This window comes from Vicugna pacos, chromosome 4 (genome assembly GCF_048564905.1).
Source record: "Vicugna pacos chromosome 4, VicPac4, whole genome shotgun sequence".
Lineage (NCBI taxonomy): Eukaryota > Metazoa > Chordata > Mammalia > Artiodactyla > Camelidae > Vicugna > Vicugna pacos.
In genome coordinates this window covers 58,951,326-58,976,281 of record NC_132990.1, presented here as the reverse complement: position 1 = coordinate 58,976,281, position 24,956 = coordinate 58,951,326, and the positions used below count along the sequence as shown (strand labels likewise).

At 43.9% G+C, this 24,956-nt stretch overlaps 1 protein-coding gene and 1 non-coding gene across 6 annotated transcripts in view; one reads left to right on the top strand and one right to left on the bottom strand.

Annotated features, from left to right (window-relative positions):
* The window catches only part of PALM2AKAP2 (PALM2 and AKAP2 fusion), a 418,898-nt gene that overhangs the window by 240,360 nt on the left and 153,582 nt on the right, over nucleotides 1–24,956 (bottom strand). For all 5 annotated transcript variants that reach the window (XM_072959888.1, XM_072959891.1, XM_031677399.2 and 2 more), the window contains one exon: nucleotides 3,139–3,219. In XM_072959888.1, coding sequence (XP_072815989.1) covers nucleotides 3,139–3,219 — 81 coding nt within the window. The remainder of the gene's footprint in view (nucleotides 1–3,138; nucleotides 3,220–24,956) is intronic.
* TRNAA-AGC (transfer RNA alanine (anticodon AGC)) lies at nucleotides 21,488–21,560 on the top strand. Its single transcript has one exon. It is a non-coding gene; the product is annotated as a tRNA-Ala (tRNA).

The following is a 24,956-nucleotide window of genomic DNA, read 5'->3' as shown; positions in this document are numbered from 1 at the left end:
AGTGTCTGTAGACTATCTGGTAATGAGAATTATATCTTAATAAATATGAAATCAAATTCTAATGCTTTTCCATTTAACGTTACACAGAGAATAATTTTTGTTTTTAGAGCACATTTGGGATTTTGAAAAATGGTGAAATAAATGGTAGTTACTGACATGTTTCTTAATATTTTCCACTTCAAGGAACTACCAATAGTCGCTGTGGCACATCTGCATCTGGTCCAAACTTTCTGGAGTTCATGAAAATCTGCTTAGAGTAAAAGAGACAGTGATGATGGTCATTGGTATCTCTCTAGATAAATTAGTCCACTGGAAGAAAACAGTGTCCTGGAGAAAGCATGGTTATGAAGACAGTCCTGGGGTTCAGTTGGGCTCCCCCATTTATAGCCTCTATGTTCTTGGGCAAATTACTGAACCTCACTAGTTTGTTTCCTTACCTGTAAGACAAGGATAGTAAGACCCACTTTGTGGTCATTACTGGGGGCATGTATTTAAAGGACCAGGCACATATTAGGCGTTCCAAGAAAATGATGACTATTATTAAGGGTGGACGCGGCTGCTATGCTGGCAGGAGGAAGCTGGCTGGGTCTCCACCAAGGGCTCACGGGGGAACTACAACCTCAATGAATTTATCACCATCCAGGGGCGAGGCTGCCAAGCTCAAAACTGAATGATCACAGGGAAGATGACTCAGGCTATTCAAGGTCAGTCAACAATTAACTGATTTAAAGTAGAACGTATTCTCTTCTGGTGCCTGAAGTGATAATATCTCTCAGTCAGGCACCACCTTCCTCATATTAAAATAACTCAATTAATTTGGAGAGGATGGACTCAGAACAAAAAGAGGCAGAGTCATAAGGGAAGTTTCACCCGATGCCTGTACACCTTACTGCAGCTCCCACCTCACCAGAGCATAGACACTCGGCACCTCCAAGAGCTGGGGTCTCTCTCCAGGGGAGCACCCAGTATACCACCTTTGGGACTGCCGAGCTTTCCTTCTTCCTCTTTCAAGGTGAGTGGCCCACCCTCTTTCTGTCTACACAGGTCTCTCCCGGAGAGAGAAAACTACAACACAATGGTCTCCACTTATTAAACTGCCATTGTTGCCAGTCCGTTCACCCCAGGTTATAGCAAGGTTACCTTGGGGAAAGCGCTGCATGTTCCCTTTGTTAGTCAATCTCATCAACTGTGTGAGAATTTTACTAGGATAACCATGAAGACCTATCTCATTCCCTTGTTTCTAAGTCTTTGAAGGAATCTCACTGCCTCTCCCTTGCAATACTAAGTAAGTCATTTTCACTGTTGTTTCTGTTGACTGGATAGATGGATGGATGGATGAAAGGATGGATGGAAAATGGACAGGTGAAAATGAAAAGTTGAACCACTAGGCTAGACAGCAGCCATGAATGAGTCTTTGGTATCTTATTTGACACCCATAATGATGAGAAGTGGGACAAAAGAAATTTGACCTTTTGACATGTGTTTACTGCCTAGCTTTTGATTCAAGGAATGCAAAAGCAAAGAATCACCGTGAGCTGAAAGAGGAGAGAGTCTGTCTTGTCAAAAACAGCCTCTCCTCCTTTCAGTCTTCTTATTAAAAAGTTCACCTTTAAGCAAGAATTTGCTGAGGTTTTAGGACATTTCGGTCTCTTATAAGCAGTGAGTTGACTGTACTCTGAGCCAGAGATCTAGCTCTGTCCAGATTGACCTTGAACAATTCACTCCATTCTATTAGGCGTGTTTAAGCCCCCTTGTCTGTAAGTAAAGGATCCTAACTTTAGTCCTCAATCCTCCCTCAGCAATGTGGGAAGGAAAGGGTAGCAGCCTATGGGATAGATGTGAGTTCCTACAAAGAAAAGTCCAGAAATGGATTTACACGATGAGCAGAGAGAAACAGGCAATGTTCTCAGGATCATTCTGCCTTTCTTCCTTTGAAACACCTTTCTCTGGTTAAAGTTAATGATGAACTGATATATACGCTAAGCAGATTTAGGTCACGCTGCTACTTGAAATCAGGAGCTCGCTTGCTGCTGAGTTCATTCTGAGGGTTCATTTAGCACAATCCTGCCTTCTAGAAAAGAATGGGAAATGCAACCATAAGGGTTCATCCTGCTTAAAAAAAAAAAAAATCCGAAGAATCCACACTTGGCAGCACCCTGCAAGTCAGCCCCATCTTTCCAACCAGCCCTCTGAGAAGTGCAGTTCTGTATGTGCAATGTCACGGCAACTTGGGGGTGAGCAGGAGAAGGTTTTCCTAAAAAAGCCCGGGAGTGGTGAAAGGCAGGCAGCTGGCCACTGGCTGCACTATTCTCTGAGCCTGCAGACAGCAACATTCTGCAACCAGTGGGGTTCTGGTGACAGTGACAGAGCTCTCTCCTGGGTGGTGATCAATTATAATGCTTAAGTGCATTAGGTTTTAAAGAAAAATAAATAAATAAGCATCTCTCTCTCTCTCTCTCTCTCTCTCTCTCTCTCTCTCTCTCTCTCTCTCTCTCTCTCGGTGCAGCGGAAACCAACCAAGTCAAATCATTTCAGTACTGTCTTCTGACCAACTGCTCATTCTAATGGAACACTTTCAAAATTGTTACAGTAGAAATAAAATGCATGACTAATCTGAAATGCACAACACTGCTCTTATATCAGATCACACTACTCTTGTCTCCCTTTTCTCTATAACAAGAAAGAAAAGATTAGTATTTTTAATTGAATAAAGAGCACTATGTTAAATGTATCTTTGGGAACCTCTGAGCACACACACACACACACACACACACACACACACACACGGCCCCTATGCATTAGAGACACAGCCCGGAACACTGCCTCACCCACCATGTGGAAATTCTCCTTCAATTCTATATATAACCACCAAAGTTCACCAGCACACCGCCCCCCCCCCCCAAAGCCGTCCACATTCACACGATAATCTTATCATGCTGGCAGAAAGTGGAATGCTGTAACAATGCCCTGAATTTGAGAAATTCACAAGAGAAGCCAAGAGATGGTTCCCTGACTGAATGAGAAAGGGCTGGTTCAGTCCGCGGCGGCGCCTTCACCCCAGGGCGGGCTCTGCCCAGCTCTCTGGAGTGTGAGCTGCATGTCTAATAATGGAACAGGTTCCTGGGATCAGCCGCTTACCTTGGAATGCTGCAGCAGAAGTATCTGCTCGTCAAGCTCTTGTCGCTTGCCTTCTATTTCCGTCTGCCTCTTTCTTTTTTCCTTGAAAATAAAGAGAGAGAGGCTGTAAGAGTGGGTGGGTGTTGGCTCCGGGAATTGGAAGGCAGGAAGCAGCAGCAGCAGCACACATCTGGAGAGACCCTTCCAGGGCTGCTGGGCACACACCCTGGGTCACCTGCCCCTCCGTGTCTGGGTGTGTTGCAAGCAGCGGCATCCTCCTAACATGTCTGCTGTGGGCTCGGTGAGTGGGAGAAATTCTCCTCACTCAGCCAAGCTGCAACAATTTAATCCAGAAGAAAAGGCAGTTTCTCCACACACACACACACACACACACACACACACACACACACACACACAGACACACACACACGCATGCACGCACACAAGCACAGAGTCATCTTCTGTGCTGTGTTAATTTTGAGACAAAGAATAAAAACATCTCAGTTGTGAAGACAGAGGTTGTTATAAACTGCAAAGATGATAGGATAAAACAGTGGGAAATTCTGCAATGAGAGTTCTGTTATGGAAATCATCTATGCAAAGATTTCAATGCAATTTCAAACTGTAGGGCAAACCATCTTTGATGGACCGAGCAAACAATGCAAACTAAATGGATGATCTTTGCTGAAGCTAGTCTTCGGGGGAGCCTTTCATGTGGGCGGGGCTCACTGAGGTTATGGTAAATATGAAGTCTGGGGTTGGTCTGCCTGGGTCCAACTTCCATCTTTATCACTTGCTTTTACCTTCCTGGGTCTAAGTCTTCTCTCACATAAAGAGGTGATAATAATTGTACCTAAACTGTATGGCTGGGGCATGGATTAAATGAGATGATGGATGTAAAGGACCTAGAACAATAGCCCAGCACACAGTACCTGCTCAATAAATATTTGCCATTATACTTCTTGTCACCTGTTTACTTCTAGGTAATGCCCAGAAACTGGTTTTAAAGGAATGTATTTTCCTTGTATTCAGAGCATAACTTTTCCACTGGAGTGTACGCTTCATACTTTTCTTCTCTACACATCTCAAATACAGACAATAAACATCATCTAAATATGATTAATTGGAAAATAGAGGGGTCTGCCCTTACGATAGCTTACTTGCTCAACATTCAGTTTCCAAAGTACATATAGGGGTGGTTCACTGAGACATTTACTGCACTGGGTTCTTTTCCTTTACTCACATCTGCGGGGAAAAACTTGTTAGACAAGACATAATGGCATTTTCACACTACAACAGCCAAGTCCTGGAGAAGACAATAATACAAAAGTCTGGTTGCTCTGCTCTGTGTTAAGGGAAGCTCTTCTTTTATGCAGTTGCTATGTTTCTGGGGATGTGCTTGCCCCACTGCTATTCAGATCAACATAGCATAATAATCTGTATTACAACCAAGTTATTCTGTGTAATCCAAGGAGTTCTAAGAAATAGTAGCTCGTACCACTACTGTATATAAAACAGATAAACAACAAAGACCTACACACACAGGGAACTATATTCAACATCCTGTAATAACCTACAATGGAAAAGATTCTGAAAAAGGACAGATACATAGCGGAGAGGGTACAGGTCAGTGGAAGAGTGCACGCTTAGCTCACACAAGGTCCTGGGTTCAATCCCCGTACCTCCATTAAAAAAATAAATAAACAAATAAGCCTAATTATCTCTCCTCCCCCCAAAAAAACTAAAAAAAAAAACCAAACCAATAGGTATATATGTACATGTATATGTATATAGCTGAATCATTTTGCTGTACACTTGAAACTAACACAACATTGTAAATCAACTACACTTCAATTTAAATGTTTTTTTTAATTTAATAAAAGAAATAGTAACTTATACTCTCAAGTCTCTGGGGCATAACATCCAAGTCAGGGGTTATAACCTCCCTGCCAAAGTGAGGTCTCAGAACGTTTTAGGAACGTAACCATTTACCAAAAAACTCCAAACAATGGTGCACCACTGCTGCTGTTTAATCCCAGAGGATGTCCAAGAACACAAAATATATGGTGGTAGATGGGGGAAGTGAGGCCCCATGAGGAAGTCCAGTATCTCAGAGTTACCACATGATATGGCAAGGGCCTCCAGAACCAGTCAGTATCTCTATATTACAGGGTTTCTCAAGAGCATATTTACTGGACTTTATCGTTAATTCCCACTGGCTATGAAGGTATGTAGTTGCCCTACATTTAAATCCAGAACCCAAACATAGTGTCCTGGGTCCAAGGTGCTGATGACTCACTACTTCCATAAATATCAACTGAGCACTATGTGTGCTACAGACTGAATGCTTGTGTAAATTCATGCTGAAACCTAATCCCCAAGGTGACGATGGTACCAGGAGGTGCAAACTTTGGGAGGTGATTGAGTCATGAGGATGGAGCTCATGAATGAGATCAGAGCTTTTATAAAGAGATCCCAGAGAGCTCTTCTGCCCCTTGCCATGTGAGGACACACAGAGAAGACAGCTGCCTGTGAACCGGCCCCCACCAGACACCAAGTCAGCGGGCGCCTTGATCTTAGACTTCCGTCTTCCAGAGATGTGAGAAATAAGCTTCTGTTGTTTATAAACCACCTAGTCTATGGTATTTGTTAAAGAAGCCTGAATGGGCTAAGGCAGTGTTCTAATCCCTGACCTGGTCATTTGAAACTCTTTCTTAGGCTTTCCCACCTCCGTGCCTTTGCTCATAGACAGAGTTCTCACTCTGTAAGTTGTCCACCATCATATTGGTGAACCATGTTTTGAACAGAAGAAACATCACCAGATGGTGCAGGCAGTGAACCTTTACATGAGTAGCCTCATTGGTGGTCACTGTGAACAGATACGATCATGAAAGATGCAGGTTTTACGTTAGTTCTTTAAGGGACTAACTAAGGATACAGAGGAATGGTAGACACAGATGAATGGGCAGCACATTCCAGGCAAATGGAACTGTGTGAGCAAGGGCAGAAATACACTGCAGATTCCAGGGATGATGAGGAGGGAAATAAAACTGGGGTGCAGGGCTTGCCTTTAGAAATAGAGATCAGTGATTCAAAAGATTGACTAAGACTAGTTCATTGAAGGCCTTGGCTGCCAGGCCAAGAAGTTTGGATTTTATTATACGGACAATGTAGCAGCATTGTAGGGTTCTAAGCAAGAGAGTAATATGTGAAATGACATTTTAGGAACATTAATCTGGTTCTCGTGTACAGGATGGATGAACAGAAGTTGGGATACTCCTATAAATGGCCAGACAGCAAACATTTTAGGTTTTGTGGGACATACAGTGTCTGTTGCGACTACTCAATACTGCCATTGCAGTATAAACACAGCTGTAGACAATCTATAAATAAGTGAGCGTGTCTATGTTTGAATGAACCTTTACTGACAAACACAGGTGGTGGCCCAGATTTAGTCCATGGTCATAGTTTGCTGACCTCTCGATGAAAAGACCGTGAAGTATCTTAGGAGGATGCTACGCTCCCCCTAGGGTGCGGTGGTGATGGATGAAGTAACAAGCCTATCCTAGCTCAGAGCTGTTCCAATCTGACTGGAAAGAAAAGGACAAATACAAATAGAATCGACGAGGCTCAGGACTAACAGGACCTATGGTACCTTGGCTTTGAGCCACACAGACCAGAGAGCACTGGAGCAGGACTGGGCTATAGCGGGAAAGCACCTTTCCCCTTTGTTCTGTGTGCATCTCTACCCCGAGAGAATTCCTTATTGGGTTAAAACTTGAAACCAAAGAGTGGTTAACATATGCAACCAGGCAGCAGTATCAGCATGTTCTCATCTGTATCTAATGAGGACTCCAGGCTCAGCCCCGTTACAAAGACCCTGTGGTATCTATGGCTCTTACGGGATGCTATGATGGTTGGATCTCCTTCTGCAGTGACGGAGTTAGGTCTTGAAGTCACTCTAGCCAGACAAGAGGTGAGATGTGCAATCAGCCTGTGTGCAGAGTCACAGTACAGCAAGCTCGAGAGGGGCACCACCGAGTTCCTGGCATGTGCTTCCTTGGGCTTGCTTGCTCTGAGCTGAGCTCCTCACCTGGCTAGCCTGCTGCTTCCCAGACTTCTCCTTCCCTCAATCAGGGCTAAGTCACTAGCTCTTGGGCCCTCTTCTCATTCCACACATTTAGCCTACATGATTTCCTTCACTCGCTTCAGCTATATGACTGAGACAATACCTATCCGTGTTGGTAACCAGCAGATCTATATTTTCAACCTTGACCTCTCCTTGGAGCTCTAGGTTCCCATATCCAGCTGCCAGTTGTTCATATCCAGTTCCTCAGACTGAACTCTTGAGTCATCATCTCGGCAATCCTCCACGTCTACTCCCATGTCTGTTCCTTCTGCATTCCTCAGCTCAGCATATGACATAACCCAAGTCGGAAATCTGATTCATGCTAGACACTCCACTGTCTTGAAAGACCAAGTCCTGTTGATTCTGCTTGTCGCTTTCCATGTCTTTGGCTCCCCCACTGTCACACTTATTACAACCTTAATACTCCTGCCTTTCTCTCCCCACCTGCACATGCAGACTCCCCTACCTCAGTGTCTTCAGCACTCGACAGCACTTAACGGTTTATATCCCCTTTCCATCTGGATTCCTGCAGTGGTTTCCTCACCAGTCTCCCTGCCTCTGAGTCTTGGCTCTGAGCAAGTTACCTTCTGCTTGGCTGCCACAGTGATATTCTAAAACGGAAATCTGGCTATTTCCATTCTCTGCCTAAAATCCCAGAATGTCTCCCTTTGCCTCCAGGGCAAACAGCAAGCTCCTGACCATGGCCAACGAGGCCTCTCTCTATCTCACAGGTGCATCCCAAGCCATGACCTCCCCAACCATATGTTCCAGCCTCAACACATGATCTGCAGTTTCTCAATCTGCCGAGTGGGTTCATGTCTTCCTGGTTTTGCTTTATTGCTTCCCCTAACAATAAGGGATTTCCCTCACTTCTTCGTCTGACCAAAAACTTTTCCTCTTTGACAACAGGGCTTAAATATCAACGAAGCTAGAGTGAACACCTGCTGGTCTTCCTTCCTTCAGAGAACCCACCTACCCTCACTGTTAATGGCACTGGTGGAGATGCCGTCATGATTAGTCATGTGCAGCCCAGCTCATCCCTGCCATCAGGACTTGAGTGTGACACAGGTTAGGCCAGTCATACTACCTTACCTTTTTTCAATTGGGATTGATCCAAGGAGCAGTTAATGACCAAAGTAGAACCAAGAAGAGACATTTCTAGGAATAGACACGTGAATGCTGGGAGAGAAAAGCTCCCTTCTCACTAAGGTTAAGTTGAGTTGGTGTCTACCTGCGTGGCAATTTTCCCAAGCCACGTGGAAGAAATGCACCCATGCTGGAGAAAGGTTAACATGCAGAGAGAAGCAGAGCTGGAAGACAGAGAAAGGAGGATCCTAGTGGCGTTGTTTGAGTCCCAGATCTAGTTATGCATGAAGCCGGAACCATCCATGGGCTTCCTAAACTACGTACACTAATAAATCTCCCTTTTGCTTATGCTAGTTTGAGTCGTGTTTCTGTCCCTCACAACTCAAAGAGTTCTGACAAATACAGAAGCCTTTTCTGCTCCTTCCAAACAGAACTCATCACTTCTTCCTTCTTTCTTCCCCTCGTGGGCTGTGGATCTTTCTACATTCGTACCTTGAGGACTTTAGTACTTTGTGTACTTAACTGTTTACACATCTTCTCCCTCTACCAAACTATGGGCTCCTTGAGGACAAGGATCTTGGCTCATGCATCTCCAAAGTCTAGAGTGTTGCATGGTGAAGACATGTAACTGACGCTCAGTGAGTATCTCTGAATGAGATCCTTGCTCTCCTAACATTATGTTTCTGTTTGCCCGTATCCCCCACTCAAAGGCATTATGAATTTGCATTCATGATTTCAATAGCAGTGAAATATATCACTGAAAACACCTTAGCCGTAGATTCATAAAACCGGAAGTGTCTTTCTATTGAAGACACTAGCCAATATGGAGTGGGCTCTCACTGCCTTGCACATAAGAAAAGAGTTGAAAAAGCTAATTCTGAGAAAGAATGATGGAACGCTCACTCTGGGGAGAAAGGCCGAGGGAAGTAGAAATTCCAGGGAAAGCATAATGAGCTGACAGTAGCAAACTATTCAGGGGGAATATGCCTCCAGAGACATCTGGAACGAAGTGATCTCAATCCACTGGGAAGATTTCCAGATCCCTCCACAGTCTGGGAGGCCTCACAGGCCACTTTCATCATCTTTCTGTAAATTATGAATTTTCCTGGCAAGCATTTTCTGGAAGTATTGCAACATCATGAAACTCCAAACTCTTAGTGCAGTAAGGAGCCCCCTACAGAACAGAGCACACCCTGTTCAAAGGTGGGTAGTAAGTATGATGGCAAGACAGGCATTTAAAGCAGTGAGGAAGCCCATGTCCACCCTTGTGCTGCTTCAAGCAGACTCCCTCTTCTCTCCTGCTGCCTGTGCTGCAACCCAGGCTTTGTGAAATGCAAGGAGGGGGCTGGAGGAGGGGTCCCTATGAGTCCATGAGAAACACTGAGAGTGGGAAGAGGCTGAGCAGGGAAGGCTGTGAGAAGCAGAGATACGGCGTTTCCTTTCCTCTGCTGAGGCCCATTTTAACTTGGGCTGATCCCTAGAGCCCCAGGTCCCAGCAGTGGGAAGGGACCGGAAGACCTACTCAAGGCACTATTGCCATTGAGATATCCCAGAATAGAGATCAAAGAAGAAAACAAGAAAATACGGTAAAATTGAAATGTTGCAACCTCTCCTCCTCCTATTGCTAGATAAAGCAAAATTTGACTTTTATCCAAATACCTTTGTGTTGGCTCCTTCCATTGTGAGCTCAAGGCAATCATGTGTCCTGCCCCATCACACAGGCCTGTAAGTGACTTTGGGCCAGCTGGTTCCTAGGCTTTGGCAATGCAGAACCAGAGAAAGAAGCAGAGTGGTGGGAACCCCACTCCCCCAACCCCCAACCAGACTGTTCTAAGTAGTTTGCACTTGGAAAGCGGGTATGCTAGAGATGGGGAGAAAGTGAAGATGGAGGGAAAAAGAGAAGGGAAGAAGAAAAAAGAACTGAAAGGGCACGGGGACAGTTTTGAAGTTCAAGAATTTAAAAATAAAGGGGCTGAGAGATATTAAGGCCAAAAGACCAGGGAGAGAGAATCTTCAGATATTTTATTGTGGCTTCTGAAATAAATCCCTTTCGATGTTCTCCAAAAGATGCCAGAAAGGCTACTGGACTTTTGTCTACTAGACTGTGTTTCTCTGAACATGACTTCATGCTGAATCTGGATCACCAGAGAGCCAGGTTTTACATAGGTTATACCAAGAAGTAAGGTGGCATTTTGAGAATTAAATTATGGGAAGTCAACTTGCAGATGGGGACCCAGTGAGCTTTTTCTATTAAGGAATCAGAATGTCATCTCAGTCATGACTGCATTGTAAGTCCCTGTTTAATGCTGCTGCAGAACCAATGCTGTATATATCTTGAGGGGAATAATAGGAAGGCACTCTGTCTGAAAACAGAGAACCTGCATGACCAGGTATAAAACAATCAACAGGGTGTGCCCACTCAGCTTAGCCCAGCTGCCTGTCCAGCCAACTTGAATGTTGAGCTTGCTCAGCGAGACATACCTCTGTTTGGAATCAGTTATCTGATCTTAATGGCATGAGACATTAAGACCATCCTTCCTGGTTCTGACTTCAAGGCCACCAGTTATAATTTTGATTATATTCAGGCTTTGAAAGTAGTTACCTAAATGGAGTGATAACATGTGTTAAGCCCCCTGCAATGTCCATCCAGTGTAAAATAAATAAACCAGCATTTGGGTTCATAGTTGAGTATCCTGACAGCTAAACTGGTATGTAGTTTTCCAATCTCACAGAACTAAGTAAGAGTCTGAAGAGTTAGCTTAAGAGCTTTGGTGAAAAGGACAAGGAGGTACAAACTACTATATACAGAATAGATAAACAACAAAGTCCTACTGCAGAGCACAGGGAACTACATTCAATAGCTTGTAACAACCTATCATGAGAAAGAATATATATATATATATGTATATCACTGAATCACCATCCTGTACACCAGAAACTAACACAACATTGTAAATCAACTATACTTCAATTTAAAAAAAAAAGGACAAGTAAACTAGGTTTCCTGGAGTCACACTGCTCTGTCCCACCATGCACTCATTCATCCCTCAACATCATCATACAAAGTAGAGAATCTTACAGTTCTACTCATTCCTCATTGCTAAATTTTGATCAGCACTTCCATTTAGGTAACTTCGCTTTTATTCAACTGATTACTTGGCCTTGAGCTTGCCACTAGTTGGTAAAATAGGAAAGTGCTGGTTTTGTATTGTTTTTAACAGAAATTACAAAGTCCACAGAAAGAATTTTAAATAGGAAGAGAAGACATTGATTAGTTCAAACGTCACGAATGGTTTTTGAAAGGATACTTTACATCATATAGAGTTTGGATGTAAAATTGTTATTAATTACACTGAATAGTTAATGTTGCTAGCCTGCTAGTGCCAAGTCAAACGAGCAAAACAGGAGAGTTTTAGTTTTAAGTCTTTCGTAGATACTTTATAGTCCATATGAATTATACCTTTGTGTGCACACGCGTGCGCACGCGTGTGTGTGTGTGTGTAAACAGCTTCTTTATTCTTTTTTTCCCAATTGGGTATAATTTTTATTGAAGTATTATTGATTTACAATGCTGTGTTCATTTCCAGTGTACAGCAAAGTGATTCAGTAATACATATATACATTCTTTTTCATATTCTTTTTCATTATATGTTATTATAAGATATTGAATGTAGTTCCCCATGCTATACAGTAGGACCTTGTTGCTTATCTATTTTATATATAGCAGTTTCTATTTGCAAATCACAAACTCCTATTTTATCCCTCCCCTCTTCCCCTTTGGTAACTATAAGTTTGTTTTTTACGTCTGTGAGTCTGTTTCTGTTTTGTAAATAAGTTCATTTGTTCATTTTTTAGATTCTACATATAAGTGATATCACATGGTATTTGTCTTTCTCTTTCTGACTGCTTCACTTAGTATGATGACCTCTAGGTCCATCCATGTTGCTGCAAATAGTATTATTTCATTCTTTTAATGGCCGAGTAGTATTCCATTGTATATGTATACCACATCTTCTTTATCCAATCATCTGTCAGTGGACGTTTAGGTTGCTTCCATGTCTTGGCTATTGTAAACAGTGCTGCTATGAACATTGGGGTGCATGTATCTTTTTGAATTAAAGTTTTATCTGGATATATGCCCAGGGGTGGGATTGCTGGATCATATGGTAACTCTATTTTTAGTATTTTAAGGAATCTCCATACTGTCCTCCATAGTGGCTGCACCAAATTAGATTCCCACCAACAGCGCAGAAGTTCCCTTTTATATGATTTCTATCTCAAGTCTATTTTTAAGGGCCTGCTCATGGTGTTACTCTTTAAATAATTGTTTAAACATGCACTACATTTTTGCTGTAATGATCACACCATCCAATTCTTTGCTAGGAGTGACTCTCTTTAGCATCCTTCTCTGGAGACCAACAAAGAAAGTGCTCTGATATAGCTCTCATGAGAGAGTAAGATCTGCTTCTTGATTCCATACTGATAAGCCTCCTGTGATGAAAAAGTTGAGCACTGTCTATACAAGGAGAATGGTAGAGAACTCCAAGGAAGTTCCAAATGCCAGAAATAAGGTAATTAGACTCACGTGCAGAAGGCAGTCTCCACATCAACACCCTCAATGAACTGTGTTATTCCCACCATGAGGCCACATGAGCATGGAACTGGGAGTCAGGACACCTGGCTTCAGGTAGAGGCCCTGCCACTCACCACTGGGTGACTCGGACGAGTCCCGTATTGTTTCTGGGCCTAGGACTTGATGTATAACACGAGCAAGTTGGACCAGCTCTGCTCTATGGCTCCTCCCATCTCTAAGATTCCACAATGCTAAGAAGACCAACTTCCCATGCTAAACTGTTGCGTGTGCCCCTTCTTATCAATAAAATAACCCTGGAAAACATTTACCTAGCGCCGACTGTGTGCCAGGCACTGTTCTGAGTAATATATATGAACACACTTGATCTTTACAACAACCCACTGAGTTAGGGACTATCATCACCCCCAATTCACAGAGGAGAAGACTGAGGCACAGGGTGATCAAGAGAGAAGGTCACAAGGCTAGTAAGTGTCAAACAGAATTGGAACCCAGCATGAAATATGGAAACAGAAATATCTCCAGGTGCTCCTGCAGGGTTGAAATGAGGTACAGCAAGAATGGAATCCAGCCCTCTCTTGCCAGAAGGCAGGACTCAATAAATAAATAAAGGAGCTCCCTTTACACCTGGTATGGAAGTGTTCAGTTTAGGATTTTGCCTCGGCAACTGCAATTTATTCATGGAACCAAAGCTCAGTTTTGGAGTGGTTAAACGTAAGAATAACGATGGTGGGGGTGGTGGTGGTAAAAAATAACAGTGGTAATAATAATAATAGTGATAACTAAGTTATTGACTACTTGCTGTGGGCCAGGCACTGTTCTAAGGACTCCCCTTCAATTTTTCATTTACTCCTCAGAATGCTTTGAGGTTGGTACCTTTAACATCCCTGATTTTGTGGATAAGAATAGTCAGGGCTTGGCTAGGGTGAATAAATTTGTTCAAGGTCATGGGCCAGGAAGTAGCCAAGCAGGGGTTGAGACTGAGACAGTCCAACTCCAAAGCACTTTGTCAGGAAAAGAGATGTGTTTCAGCTACCAAGATTTGTTTCACTTTGAGTGAACTAATTCCACACAGGACACGTGAAACATCACCACGCCACCTTCATGCGCTCATGTCAAAACTTTCCAGAACAAATGAGATGTTGAAAATGCAAAACATTCTGATGTCAAATCCCTCCACTCCTAAAACAAGGAGCCTCTTACAAAATCCGGGAGCATTTCCCAATTCCAGACAAATGGGTCAAGGCTGGGTTGGAACCTTCAGCAATGTCTGGTGAACCAGTATATCCATTTACTTCAATCCCCATAGGAGACATTTCCAGGGTATTGAATGATCTGATAAGGAGAGCAAATGCAAAAATATTTCTCTCGCATTTGGACATTTTATTGGAGAGACGCTACTACAAACGAGGCAGAGGCTGGGAAAGCTCTCAATTTACCATGTTGGGCTCATGAGTGGAGAAAACTCTCTAAATCTGAGCTTCTAGATATCAGAATATGTGTCCCTAAAATCAGATGACAGGAAGAGTAAGGAGCAGAGGCATCCACTAAGGTGATGGACCAGCTCCTAGGAGGATGCCACAAGGCCCGGAGAACACGTCCCCTGGCAGGAGGCAGGAGTGGACACTGCCTGGACCTCACAATAAGCAGCTTTCCCACTGGCTCTTTGCAGGTCTCAAGCAGCACCCACGGGACCGTGGAGGGGCTGGTGTGAAACTGAACATAGCTGTTGTGGTTGGAAATACAAAACAAAACACAGGGTGCACGGAAAGAGATGTGCAGCCTCCTGACAACAAAAGACTGCAAACTCCAAGAGATGAGCATATTTCCAGAGGCGTACACACCTTTTCTGACTTCAGCCAATCATGTTTTTGGTTTGTTTCTTTAGATGCCAACATCAGGTGAATATCTGTATCATCTGTATCTATATCACCCAGATAAATACAGCATTTAAAAATAAAATATAAATGAAACTAATAGATGTGCCTGGTGGGAAAATTCAAACAATACACAAAGAAGTAAAATGAACAGCTGACTCTCCCTTCACCCCCTGCTCCCCACTCCCTTCAGTCAATTTCATTCAGTCAATTTCTCTTCAGTCAGTTTCATTCCTTTAGGTTTTGTATGTGTCCCACCTGGGGAAAAATAATGAATATACCGGCTTATTATCCATATGGATCTCTTATTCTTTACATAAAAGCAATTGTGCCTTATAGGTCCTGTTTTCACCTTTCAGCTTATGTTCTTCTTACTTAGTGATGGACCTTTGAGATTTTTCTATACCTTCACATGGAGTCCCACCTCACTCTTGGTAACTGCTGCATGGTAGCTCACGGATGTCCCGTAACTTATTTTACCAGTCTGAGGCTGATAGATTATTTAGGTGGTTCCCAGTGTTTTGTTTGCTAATGTAAACAGGGCTGCAGTGAATCCTCCTCTATACACATCGTACATGCACTTTTGCGACCATATTCATAGGGTAAATTTCCAGCAGTAGAACTACTAGTCAAAGGATTCGAGCACTTAAAACTTTAACAGGGCCAAACTGCCTCCCCAAAACATTTTCTCCGTGATTTAAATGATATAAATCTGATTTGAAAATAAGACTCAAGCAGCTAATGAGTTTTGACTCCCCCGCCCTCTTATTAGTCATCTTCTCAGTGACCCAGGGGGATTTTAAATGAAAGAAAATATCTACCACCTTGTTAATAATGGTAAGATGCTCTTAAAACAGACTTGGGTGATCTGTCCTCATCATAGACTCTTACTCTGTGCTTTTAGGTTAAAAAATGATTTTTTTTTTTTACCTTATGAACAGAAGTCTATTATGACTCCATCCGTTTTCTAGGTGGAATTAAATATGTACCTCTTTCCCCTGCACTGCTAATGTTAGAATTACCCCACAACCAAGTTGTGCCCACTTGTCCATAAAGTGGGTCTATTCCTTCTGCTCTTGCTGTTGTCCTCCATGGTTGAAAAGTACAAAATTTTCCATCTACTAAAATAATTTCTAGATGGACTCAAGCAATGTAAAAAAAAAACATAAGAAAATAGAGTGACTCTCTGATTGTAGGATGGGAAAGGACTGTCAAAACATAAAGCATAGAAAGAAACCACAAAGTACAAAACTGATAGACTTCATTATATAAAACTTAAGATGCTGGTTTTTATGGAATCAACCATACACAGCAACTCAAAGTCAAGTGCCAATCTGGGAAAAAAATATTTGCAATGTATATGTCAAAAGGCTAATAAGACCTTCAGCAAATAAAGAGTTCTTACAAATCAATATGATTTTTAGAGAAAGATATAGACACTTTAATAAAGAAAAAAGAGCAAAATATAGGGAAAATGTACAACATTATTAATAACCAAAGAAATGCAAATTAAGCACTGAGGTGCCACTTTCCAACTACAAAATGTACTCTCCCTCCCCACACATAGTATATTTTAAAATATCATGTATTCTACGTGGGGAGGGTGTAAGAAGAAAACACCCTCTCTTTAATCTCTGTCAGAATTATAAGTAATAATTCTAAAAGTATAGTTCTAAAAGTATAATTCTGTCAGAATTATAAATGGTATTTTCAGAAGGCTATTTCAAAAGTTTTCATCCCCTTTATCAGAAATTATTTACCCAGAGAAAATTATCTTCAATGTGTTCAAAGATTCTTATAAAGAATATTCAATACAGAGATACATGCAACATCAAAAAAAAAATCAAACAGCAAATAATTGGGTAAATAAGATGGCATCTTATAAACCATCCAACGACTTCCTTTTACCTTGGAGTAAAATCAGAGCAAGCCCACTCATGATGCACTGCCTGACCTTCTCTGTGCACCTCATCTTGTCCCTCTCTCCTTCTCCTTCTCCTCCTCACCTCCCACACTGGCCTGAACCAGAGGTCTTCCATGAGAGGCAGGGAGGACAGGCAGGCGGGTTGGGCTCTACACTGTCTGGCTCAGAATCAAGTGGTACTTTGCTTTCCTTTGCCATTATCCCCACGTGCCTATCTTCCTGGGGAGCCCTCCAGAGCCACGGCTGCAGTCTGGGGCAAGATTCAAGGTTTCTGGCTATTAATATCATACAAGTGGTGCCCTGAGCTCATTATTTCCAACATCTGGCTTTCAGTCTCATCCAGGTGTTAACATGCATGAGCCAGCTGGATGCTCCACACCTTGACCTTGATTTTCCCCAGCGTACGACACTCGATGACCATTAAGATCACCTGAGGAACATGAAAAAGTGTCAAGCTCAGGCCCCACCTCCAGAGACTTTGATCCTATTGGTCTGGGCACTGGAGGCTGCAAATGTTCCTGGTTAGTTCTGAAGATTTTTGGTTGCTATTGTTGTTGTTTTGTTTGTTTGTTTGTTTTTGGTTGGGGGGAGGTAATTCGATTTTATTTATTTATTTTAGTGGAGGTACTGGGGATTGAACCCAGGACCTCCTGCATGCTGAGCATGCATTTTATCACTGAGCTAGACCCTCCCCACCCCAGGCCGTTTTAACGTCAGCCAAGGTGGAAAGTCCTTGCTGGACATGTGGCGATCTCATGGTCTAGGCTGATAAGCAATTCCTACTGCTTAAGCTGGTTCGGGCTTGCTCTTTGTCAGTCCGAAATAAGCTATTTGGTTAAATTTTGTTAGAGGACAGCACTGGGTCAGTCACTTTTCTATTTCTGCAGTTCAGTCCTTGCTCTCTTTGCTCTTCAGAGTCTGGGTCTCAGCCCCAGGTCGATGGGGTTTTTGACATAAGGGCTTGGAGAGCTTGGACTGAGCACATGACTTTCAAGAGTCAAGGCTGCTTTTTTATTGTAGTATTTATCATCCTGATCTGCCGGTGTCTCCTTTCTCTCTTCCCCTCCCCCTGAGGCCCCTTCCCTTAGGATTAGTTTAGATGACTATTTTCTACCCTAGGACATGAGTGATTAACCAGGTCAGAAGGGACGAGGTAGGAGGTTGGGTATAGAACCACAGAAAACACTTCAAATGCAAGTCGAACTGAATCTGATCTTTGAGCTGAGGTAAACAGGTTTTATGCTTTAACATGCTATACCAAATTTCAAAATTCAGGAAGACAGTAGTCAAGAAAAAGATCGTCCCTGAGAACAGGTTTGTTCTATGCAGCCTCCACCTACAACACCTGTGAATGCTGAGAAGGAGCAAGAAATACAGCCTGAATAGCCCTCAACCAGCTCTGTACTGCAGGCAACAGATCCACGTATACCTCCCAAGCCTCACCGGGTCCCTATACAGTCTCCTTTGGTGACTGATGACAGCCTGAGACAAGGAGAGGGAGTCAGTTCAAGTGAGGGCCTGGGAGGCCCATGGGTCTCTCTGAACTGACTCAGCCTCCCTGCGGGTTCCCTACATATAACAAACAAGAGGACCTGCTCTATCCTTTTCCTTGGTTCTGGCACCTTCCAGGATCTTCTCAGCATTTATTTCAGGCAAATTCCTGATCAGGAAGAACCCATGCTGATAATGGTCTAATTTAGTGAAAAGTATACAAAATAGCGCAAGAATGGGAAATTACAAACTTGGCAAACGGCACCCCTATGATTACATGGTCCTACTTCTCATTTGCTTTTTTGACATGTGAAAGCCAACCAACTTGGAAAAGGAAAATGCTATCCAAGAAACCAACAAGATTATCTTAAGTGATGCCAAACAGTCCTTCCTTGACCTATTTTAACGGGGAAGGTATCTATCTGCAAATCCCCAGCTGGATGCTTGGTTCATTGTGAGATGTCTGCCTCCCCAGAGAGTTATTAACTAACGCCAGCCTGGGATCCTGGGGCTCTGGGCCCTGCATTTGGTCTTTGGAAAGTTCCTGCCTTCAAGCAGAGGGCTGAAAGTACCACCGGTGAAACTTCCATAGGGCACTGCATTTGCTAGGGAAATAAGGGCCTTGTGAAAACTCCGAGAAATTTCTCTCCCCCTCCCCCTCCCCCTTCCTGTCCCTCTCTTTTACAAGGAGCCCATGTTCTATTCTATAGCCTATAACTTCTATCCTCTAGAGTGCGGGTTAGCAAACTTGCTCTGTAAAGAGCCACAAGGTAAGTATTTTTGGCTTCACAGTCTGTTGCAACTACTCTTGAAACCCAGCAAGACCCTGCAGGGCCTTCTTAGGCAGAGACCCCACCGTGTTCCCTACCTCTTATTTGCGAAAACTTTAGCCTCCTAGGCCTTCCCCGAGTTCCAAGATGAAAAATTTAATTGGAGAAGTTAAAAAAAAAAAAAAAGACAGACAGAAAAAAAAAAGAGAAAACAGCCAAGCAAGACAAAATAATAATAGTTTAGCCATGAAATAAAATCAAGGACCTTTAGTTCCTCCTCAAGGGCTGTAGATAATATCCTGTCACAGCCTTGAACTGTTCTGCAGATAGTAAAAGCCCCACCGGGTGGAAGAAGTTAACTGCATGCTGACCAGCATGTAGACCCTGGACCAGTTGCAATGCACATTGTACTTTCTTCACCTTTACCACAACCTGCTATCAGTAGATTGGCTTTACTCGTCGGGCAAGGAGACTCCAGTTTGGTTTGGTAGCACTCAGCTCTGCCCTCGCAGCACAGAAGCAGCTACAGACAACACACAGGCAAATGGGCGTGGCTGTGCTCCATTTGGCCCTAAAGGCTGTGGTTTGCAGACCCCTGGCTACAAATATCAAGAACCAGCCATTCCTGAGCTCTGCTATTGACACCAGCTCTAGGAGGATGAAGTCTGATCAACAAGGTGTGTGTGATGGAGGTGGTGGTGGTGCTGGGTGGGCACAGGTAGATAAGTCATAGGGAAAGGAAAAGAGAAAAATATTAAGTCCTATGGGTTTTGGACTGGTGCACTCCTTATTCCTAGAGGAAAGGAGGAAGCCAGGGAAGACAAAGGAAGAGGTTTCTCACTGAGTGATACGTGCACCCGAAACTGTCAGATGTTATTCTATTCAAGTCTCACAACACCAAGAAGAAGTTTGTATGGTACCCTCCTTGCAGAGGAAGAAACTAAGGCTCAGCTGGGTGAGCACCCAGGGCACAGAGGGAGGAAGAGGTGGTGCTGGTGTTAGCATCCAGCTCTGTCTGGCTCTGAGCCTGCACTGTGTCTGCCCCAAAGCCAAGGCTTCGGTGACAAGGGTAGTCAGGCCTGGAGCCTTCTCCCCTCCAACACCTCCATCCTCCATGACAAAGCTTGGCGAGCGCCAGCTAATAGTGGAGGCTCGGGCAGGAAAGAACCACAATGGCCAGAGTCTTCTCATATGATGCTGAACGCTGGCCAAGGTGGCTGCTTACCATTGGGACCCCAATCGGCCACTTATTTCCCTTCCTCGGGAGGCAGGTACCTATATCATAGGCCCTAATCTAGATGCACTGAGCGTCTCTCCTGGCTTGAGCCTGGAATCCTGCCCCTCCCAACCCTTGACCTTTGCTACTCAACTCCGCCAGTTTCCATGCAGGACCTCATAGAGATCGGGGTAGAGAGAGGACCTGCCGTTCCCCGCCCCACCCACCGGCCCCGAGAGGGCCACTTCCTCCTTCTGCCTCCTGATCACTCTTCAGATCTCAACTCAAAACTCGCCACCCTCCTCCACTCAACCTAAAGTCATCATTGCTGTCCCTACAATTTGCTATCTCCATCAAATCAGTATATTCCCTGTATTTTCTTACCAGGTCCTATCACAATCTGAAATTTTCTAGTTTCTATGTTTACTGGTTTTTATCAGTGTCCTCTTTTTAGGATGGAACTTTCTGATGCTGGGGCCTTCCAACTGTCCTGCACTACATTCTTAATGTCAAGAATGGTGTCTGGTGCACAGCAGACAACAAATAAATGAGTGAGTGAATGCATCTGCCCGCCCGATAAGTTCTGTTTCAAGCAAGGACACTGAGTCCACCAAGCCCTCAGCACACACGATTGCTGCACTATCATCTGAAGCATTTAGACGAGTGCTTTCTTCTTCTGCCTGGGACTGTGCAGTGAGAAAAGGGCCGAACACACATTCGTGCTGCTCACTGGGGGCCTCTGGCAATTACACTGAGAAGCAGTATGAAATGAACACAGTCCAACCCATAAACCCTGAAAATTCCTGGATCTAGTGAATAGAACAATTTTCAGCAAGTCAAGCACTTTTTATGGCACTTCAGCCATGTGGGGAAGTGACTGCTCCCTCTTAAATTGTGGAGTGTCTACTTAATACCACTGCCCAGGAGATGGCAATGAGCTAAGTGACAATCAAAATACTCTCTCGGCATTGACACATTAAAAAAAAAAACTAAACTTAAAGACTCATAGACACAGAGAATAAACATGTGGTTCCCAAGGGGAGAGGATACAGGGGAGGAACAAATTACAGGTATGGGATTAGCAGATACAAACTACAATATATAAAATAGATAAACAACAAGTATATACTGTATCACACAGGGACTTAACATTCATTATCTTGTAATAGTCTTTAATGGAATATAATCTGCAAAAATACCAAACCACTATGTTGTACACCTGAAACTAACACAACATTGTAAATCAACTATACTTCAATAATAAAAAAAAAAAAGCAAGGGGGGAGGGAGGGTATAGCTCAGTGGTAGAGTGTGTGCTTAGCATGCACAAGGTCCTGGGTTCAATCCCCAGTACCTCCATTAAAAAATAAAAATTAATAAACCTAATTACCTCCCCCTCAAAACAAAAACAAAACAAAAAAAGGAAGTCTGTGGCCAGCAGCCCCCAGGTTCGCCTTTTAGATCATACTCCAAAGGGCCCCTTTATTTCCTTTTGGGAGGATGATGTAAGGATGAAGTAGAAGAATCCCAGATGTCTAAGCCCCAGTGGGGTTGGAAGACCTCACAGTTTGAGTCACGCAGGGATAGCAGCGGGCGAGCAGTTATGTGCTTAGCACGCACACAACCGTAACAGACACACGTGCGAGCACACGTGTCCATGGACATACACAAAAGTACATTTTTACTTATAATGATTTTAATAATTTTAAATAATTTTACAAAGATGTTGCAAAGGTACTGCAGAAAGTCACCATATAACCTGTACCCACTCGGCTTCCCATAAAGTTAAGACCTTGCATAACCCCGGTGCATTTGTCGAAACTAGGAAGTTAACACTGACACGGTGCTGTTAACTATAGACTCTTTAGATGTCATCAGTTTTTATGTTTTGTTCTTTTTTTCCTCACTAATGTTCTTTCTCCAGTCCAGAATCCAATCCGGGAGACCACACTGCACTTGAAGCCTTTCTATTTGATGACTGAGGATGATACACCCACTCAGTTCCTTACAGTATGGGCTTTGGAAATGGAAAAAATGATTCTCAAGCCAGTGGGATGCTGGGGTTCTGCATTTTCATCTTTAGTTCACTGTCCTTTAGTAAAATCACTTCTCTAAGTCTCAGTTTGCTAGGGTGTAAAATGGAGCTAGTTGCAGAACTCACTTCACGTGACTGTTGTGAAAATTAAATTAATTCTGGAAAAGAGCTTAGCTGAAGGCTGGGCCGACTAGGCACCCAGTACACGTTAGCTATCGAGATCTGCTCTTAACAGTGACAGGAGCAACTGTCCCCCATGGTCAGATTCACCAACCAATGAATGGTCAGGAGCCAGCTGGAGGAGCAGACCCCAAATCTGAACGATGGAGTTTCTGTGTGCAATCCACCAAAGTACTGGGTGTGGCTACAGGATCAGGAACACCAGATCTGAATCTTGGCTGCTTCTTCCTGGCTGTGTCTGGTGGTTGGACGCCAGGGCTGGGACAACTGGGCAGTGGTGACAGAAGAGGATCACTAATAGGCAGTCAGCTGGTCTCATCCTGCCTCCGACAAATGTTTGAATCTGGGCGTGAACAGCTGGGATGGGGCCAGGCCTAGGGGAGCATGGCCAGTTAGCTTTAAATGCACCTTGTTCCATAAATCAAACCAACCCTTCTCCTTTCATCAGCAAGGTCCATTAAGTGCCACAAACTCCACTCCAGGGAGAAAGAGGATGGAAGCTGTCTTTCAGGACTGAGCATGGTGCGTGCCAGGTCTGGCACATATATTATACATAGTGGTCTTCATTTTTTTTTCCCACCCACTTTTATCTGAAAAATATTTTGAGAATCTACCATCTGTATACATACAAATAATAGATAAATAAAATCCACATGCACCACTGAACTCATGTGTGCATTATAGAATATGCACCAAATGTGCATTTAAAATGGATAACTTGTAAATGAAATAAGCAATATGTTAAATCAATTAAAAATTCATGGTCCCATCTGTGAGAGTAGGAATAAGCCTTTAGGTTCAAGAAGTCTTCTTGATAATTTTGAACTCCTTGGGGTCCACTTCTCACCAGATATCATCAGCTTATTCTCTTCCTGTCCTCCACCTCTGCCGGTGTGTCTCCCCTTGTCTTCTCACCTATCGGGTTGTTGAAAGTAAGTGCCAGCTTCCAAGAGTTCACAACCTGAGCAGTGGAAGCAGCCCAGGCACCAAGGCACTGAGACAGTTGGGAGATCTAAGTAGAGACCACCCCCTGCCCCCCGGCATTAAGGAGGAAGGTTTTTGTCCTGGAAGTGCCGCTCACCTTTGAAACATTTGAGTTTGGGAGGAGCAGGCGGAATCCTACAATGAATAACACAAGAGGTGACTCTAGCAAAAGATGGGTGATGAGCTGGATGATAGAGGGGTCCACAGTCCTGGCTCTGGATGTGGACAGCCTGAATGTGAATCCCTACTCTACCCTTCCGGGCTGTCCAAACTCCACTGCTAAGCCTCTTTTTTTCCCAACTCTAAGATGCTAAGACTTTGGTTGTTACAAGGATTTAAGAGATCCTTCTCAGCACTAAACCCAGTGCCTCACTCACGGTCACATGCAGCGAACAGAAGCTGTTACATCTGTTTGACTCCTGGTGTGGCCATCCTGGGCAGAGCTGTGATGCTGTAAAAGTCAGGGCCTTGGGCTGGCCCCTCTGCTCCCTAAGACCCTCCAGAACCTCACACACACAGAGGATCAGCCTCAAACTCTGCAATGTTACATCCCTCTAAATGCTGATGATACACCATCACACTGACTTATTCAGGCAACCCTGCTGAGACTCTCTGCTGTACACCCCTGGAAAGAAATAAAACTATTTTCCTTCATAGAATAAAAAATTAAGGGGGCATTAAGCTGCTTAATACCAATTGGTTTCCCCCTGGTATGAAATGACTCTTTTTCTCCCCAGGTTCATATTACGTTAACTCATCTGTATGTTAAGATATATAAATTTTGTACACTGTCAAACTGCAGTTCTAAGAAGGCACACCCCTGGAAGGAGGTGGTCCCTTAAGGAAGGAGCAGATCATAGACTGAAACAAGTCTAGACTAGACAAGAGGTGCTCAACCTGGGGCGGCAGCAGCAGCAGCCCATGAGAGGGCGCTTGGAAATGCACGGTCACAATGACGGGGAGGTGGGGCACAGTCAGTGGTTAGTGTTGGGAGGGTAGTGATGCTACATTTCCTGTAATGGGCAGAGCAGTCCCATGCAATGAATGAATCATGCTTGGAATATTCTGTGATGCTGAAGGCGGTCTTCAAACTAGGGGAGCCCACAGACGAGAAGCTGGGATCTGTGGGTGGGCCTGAGGAGGCCAGGGCAGTCTGGGCCAGCTCCGCTCTCACAAGCCTTTGTGAACACCTTCACAAGCCCTTTTCTGAAGGGTATCCTCAGCTGGACTGTGAGCTCCATGTCAGCATGCACCATACTGAATTCCTCCTTGTAAAGTCCAGGCCCATGGTGGTGCCTACCACAGAGCACAAGCTCAATAAGTTGGTTTTAAAAGGTGAGTCAGTTTGCCTTTAGCGGAACGGGCTGGGTGGGCAACAGCTCTGGGCAGCTGGAAGACCAGAGGGCACATGCCCCGAGGGCAGCAGGTGCTGCAGGGATGGGAGAAACCCAAAGGCCTACAGTAGTAGATCTCAGAGTGCAGTCTACTTACTGCCTGCACCAAAATGCATATTCCCAGGCCCCGCCCGCCTCTCCAGAGATGGGGCTCAGATATAG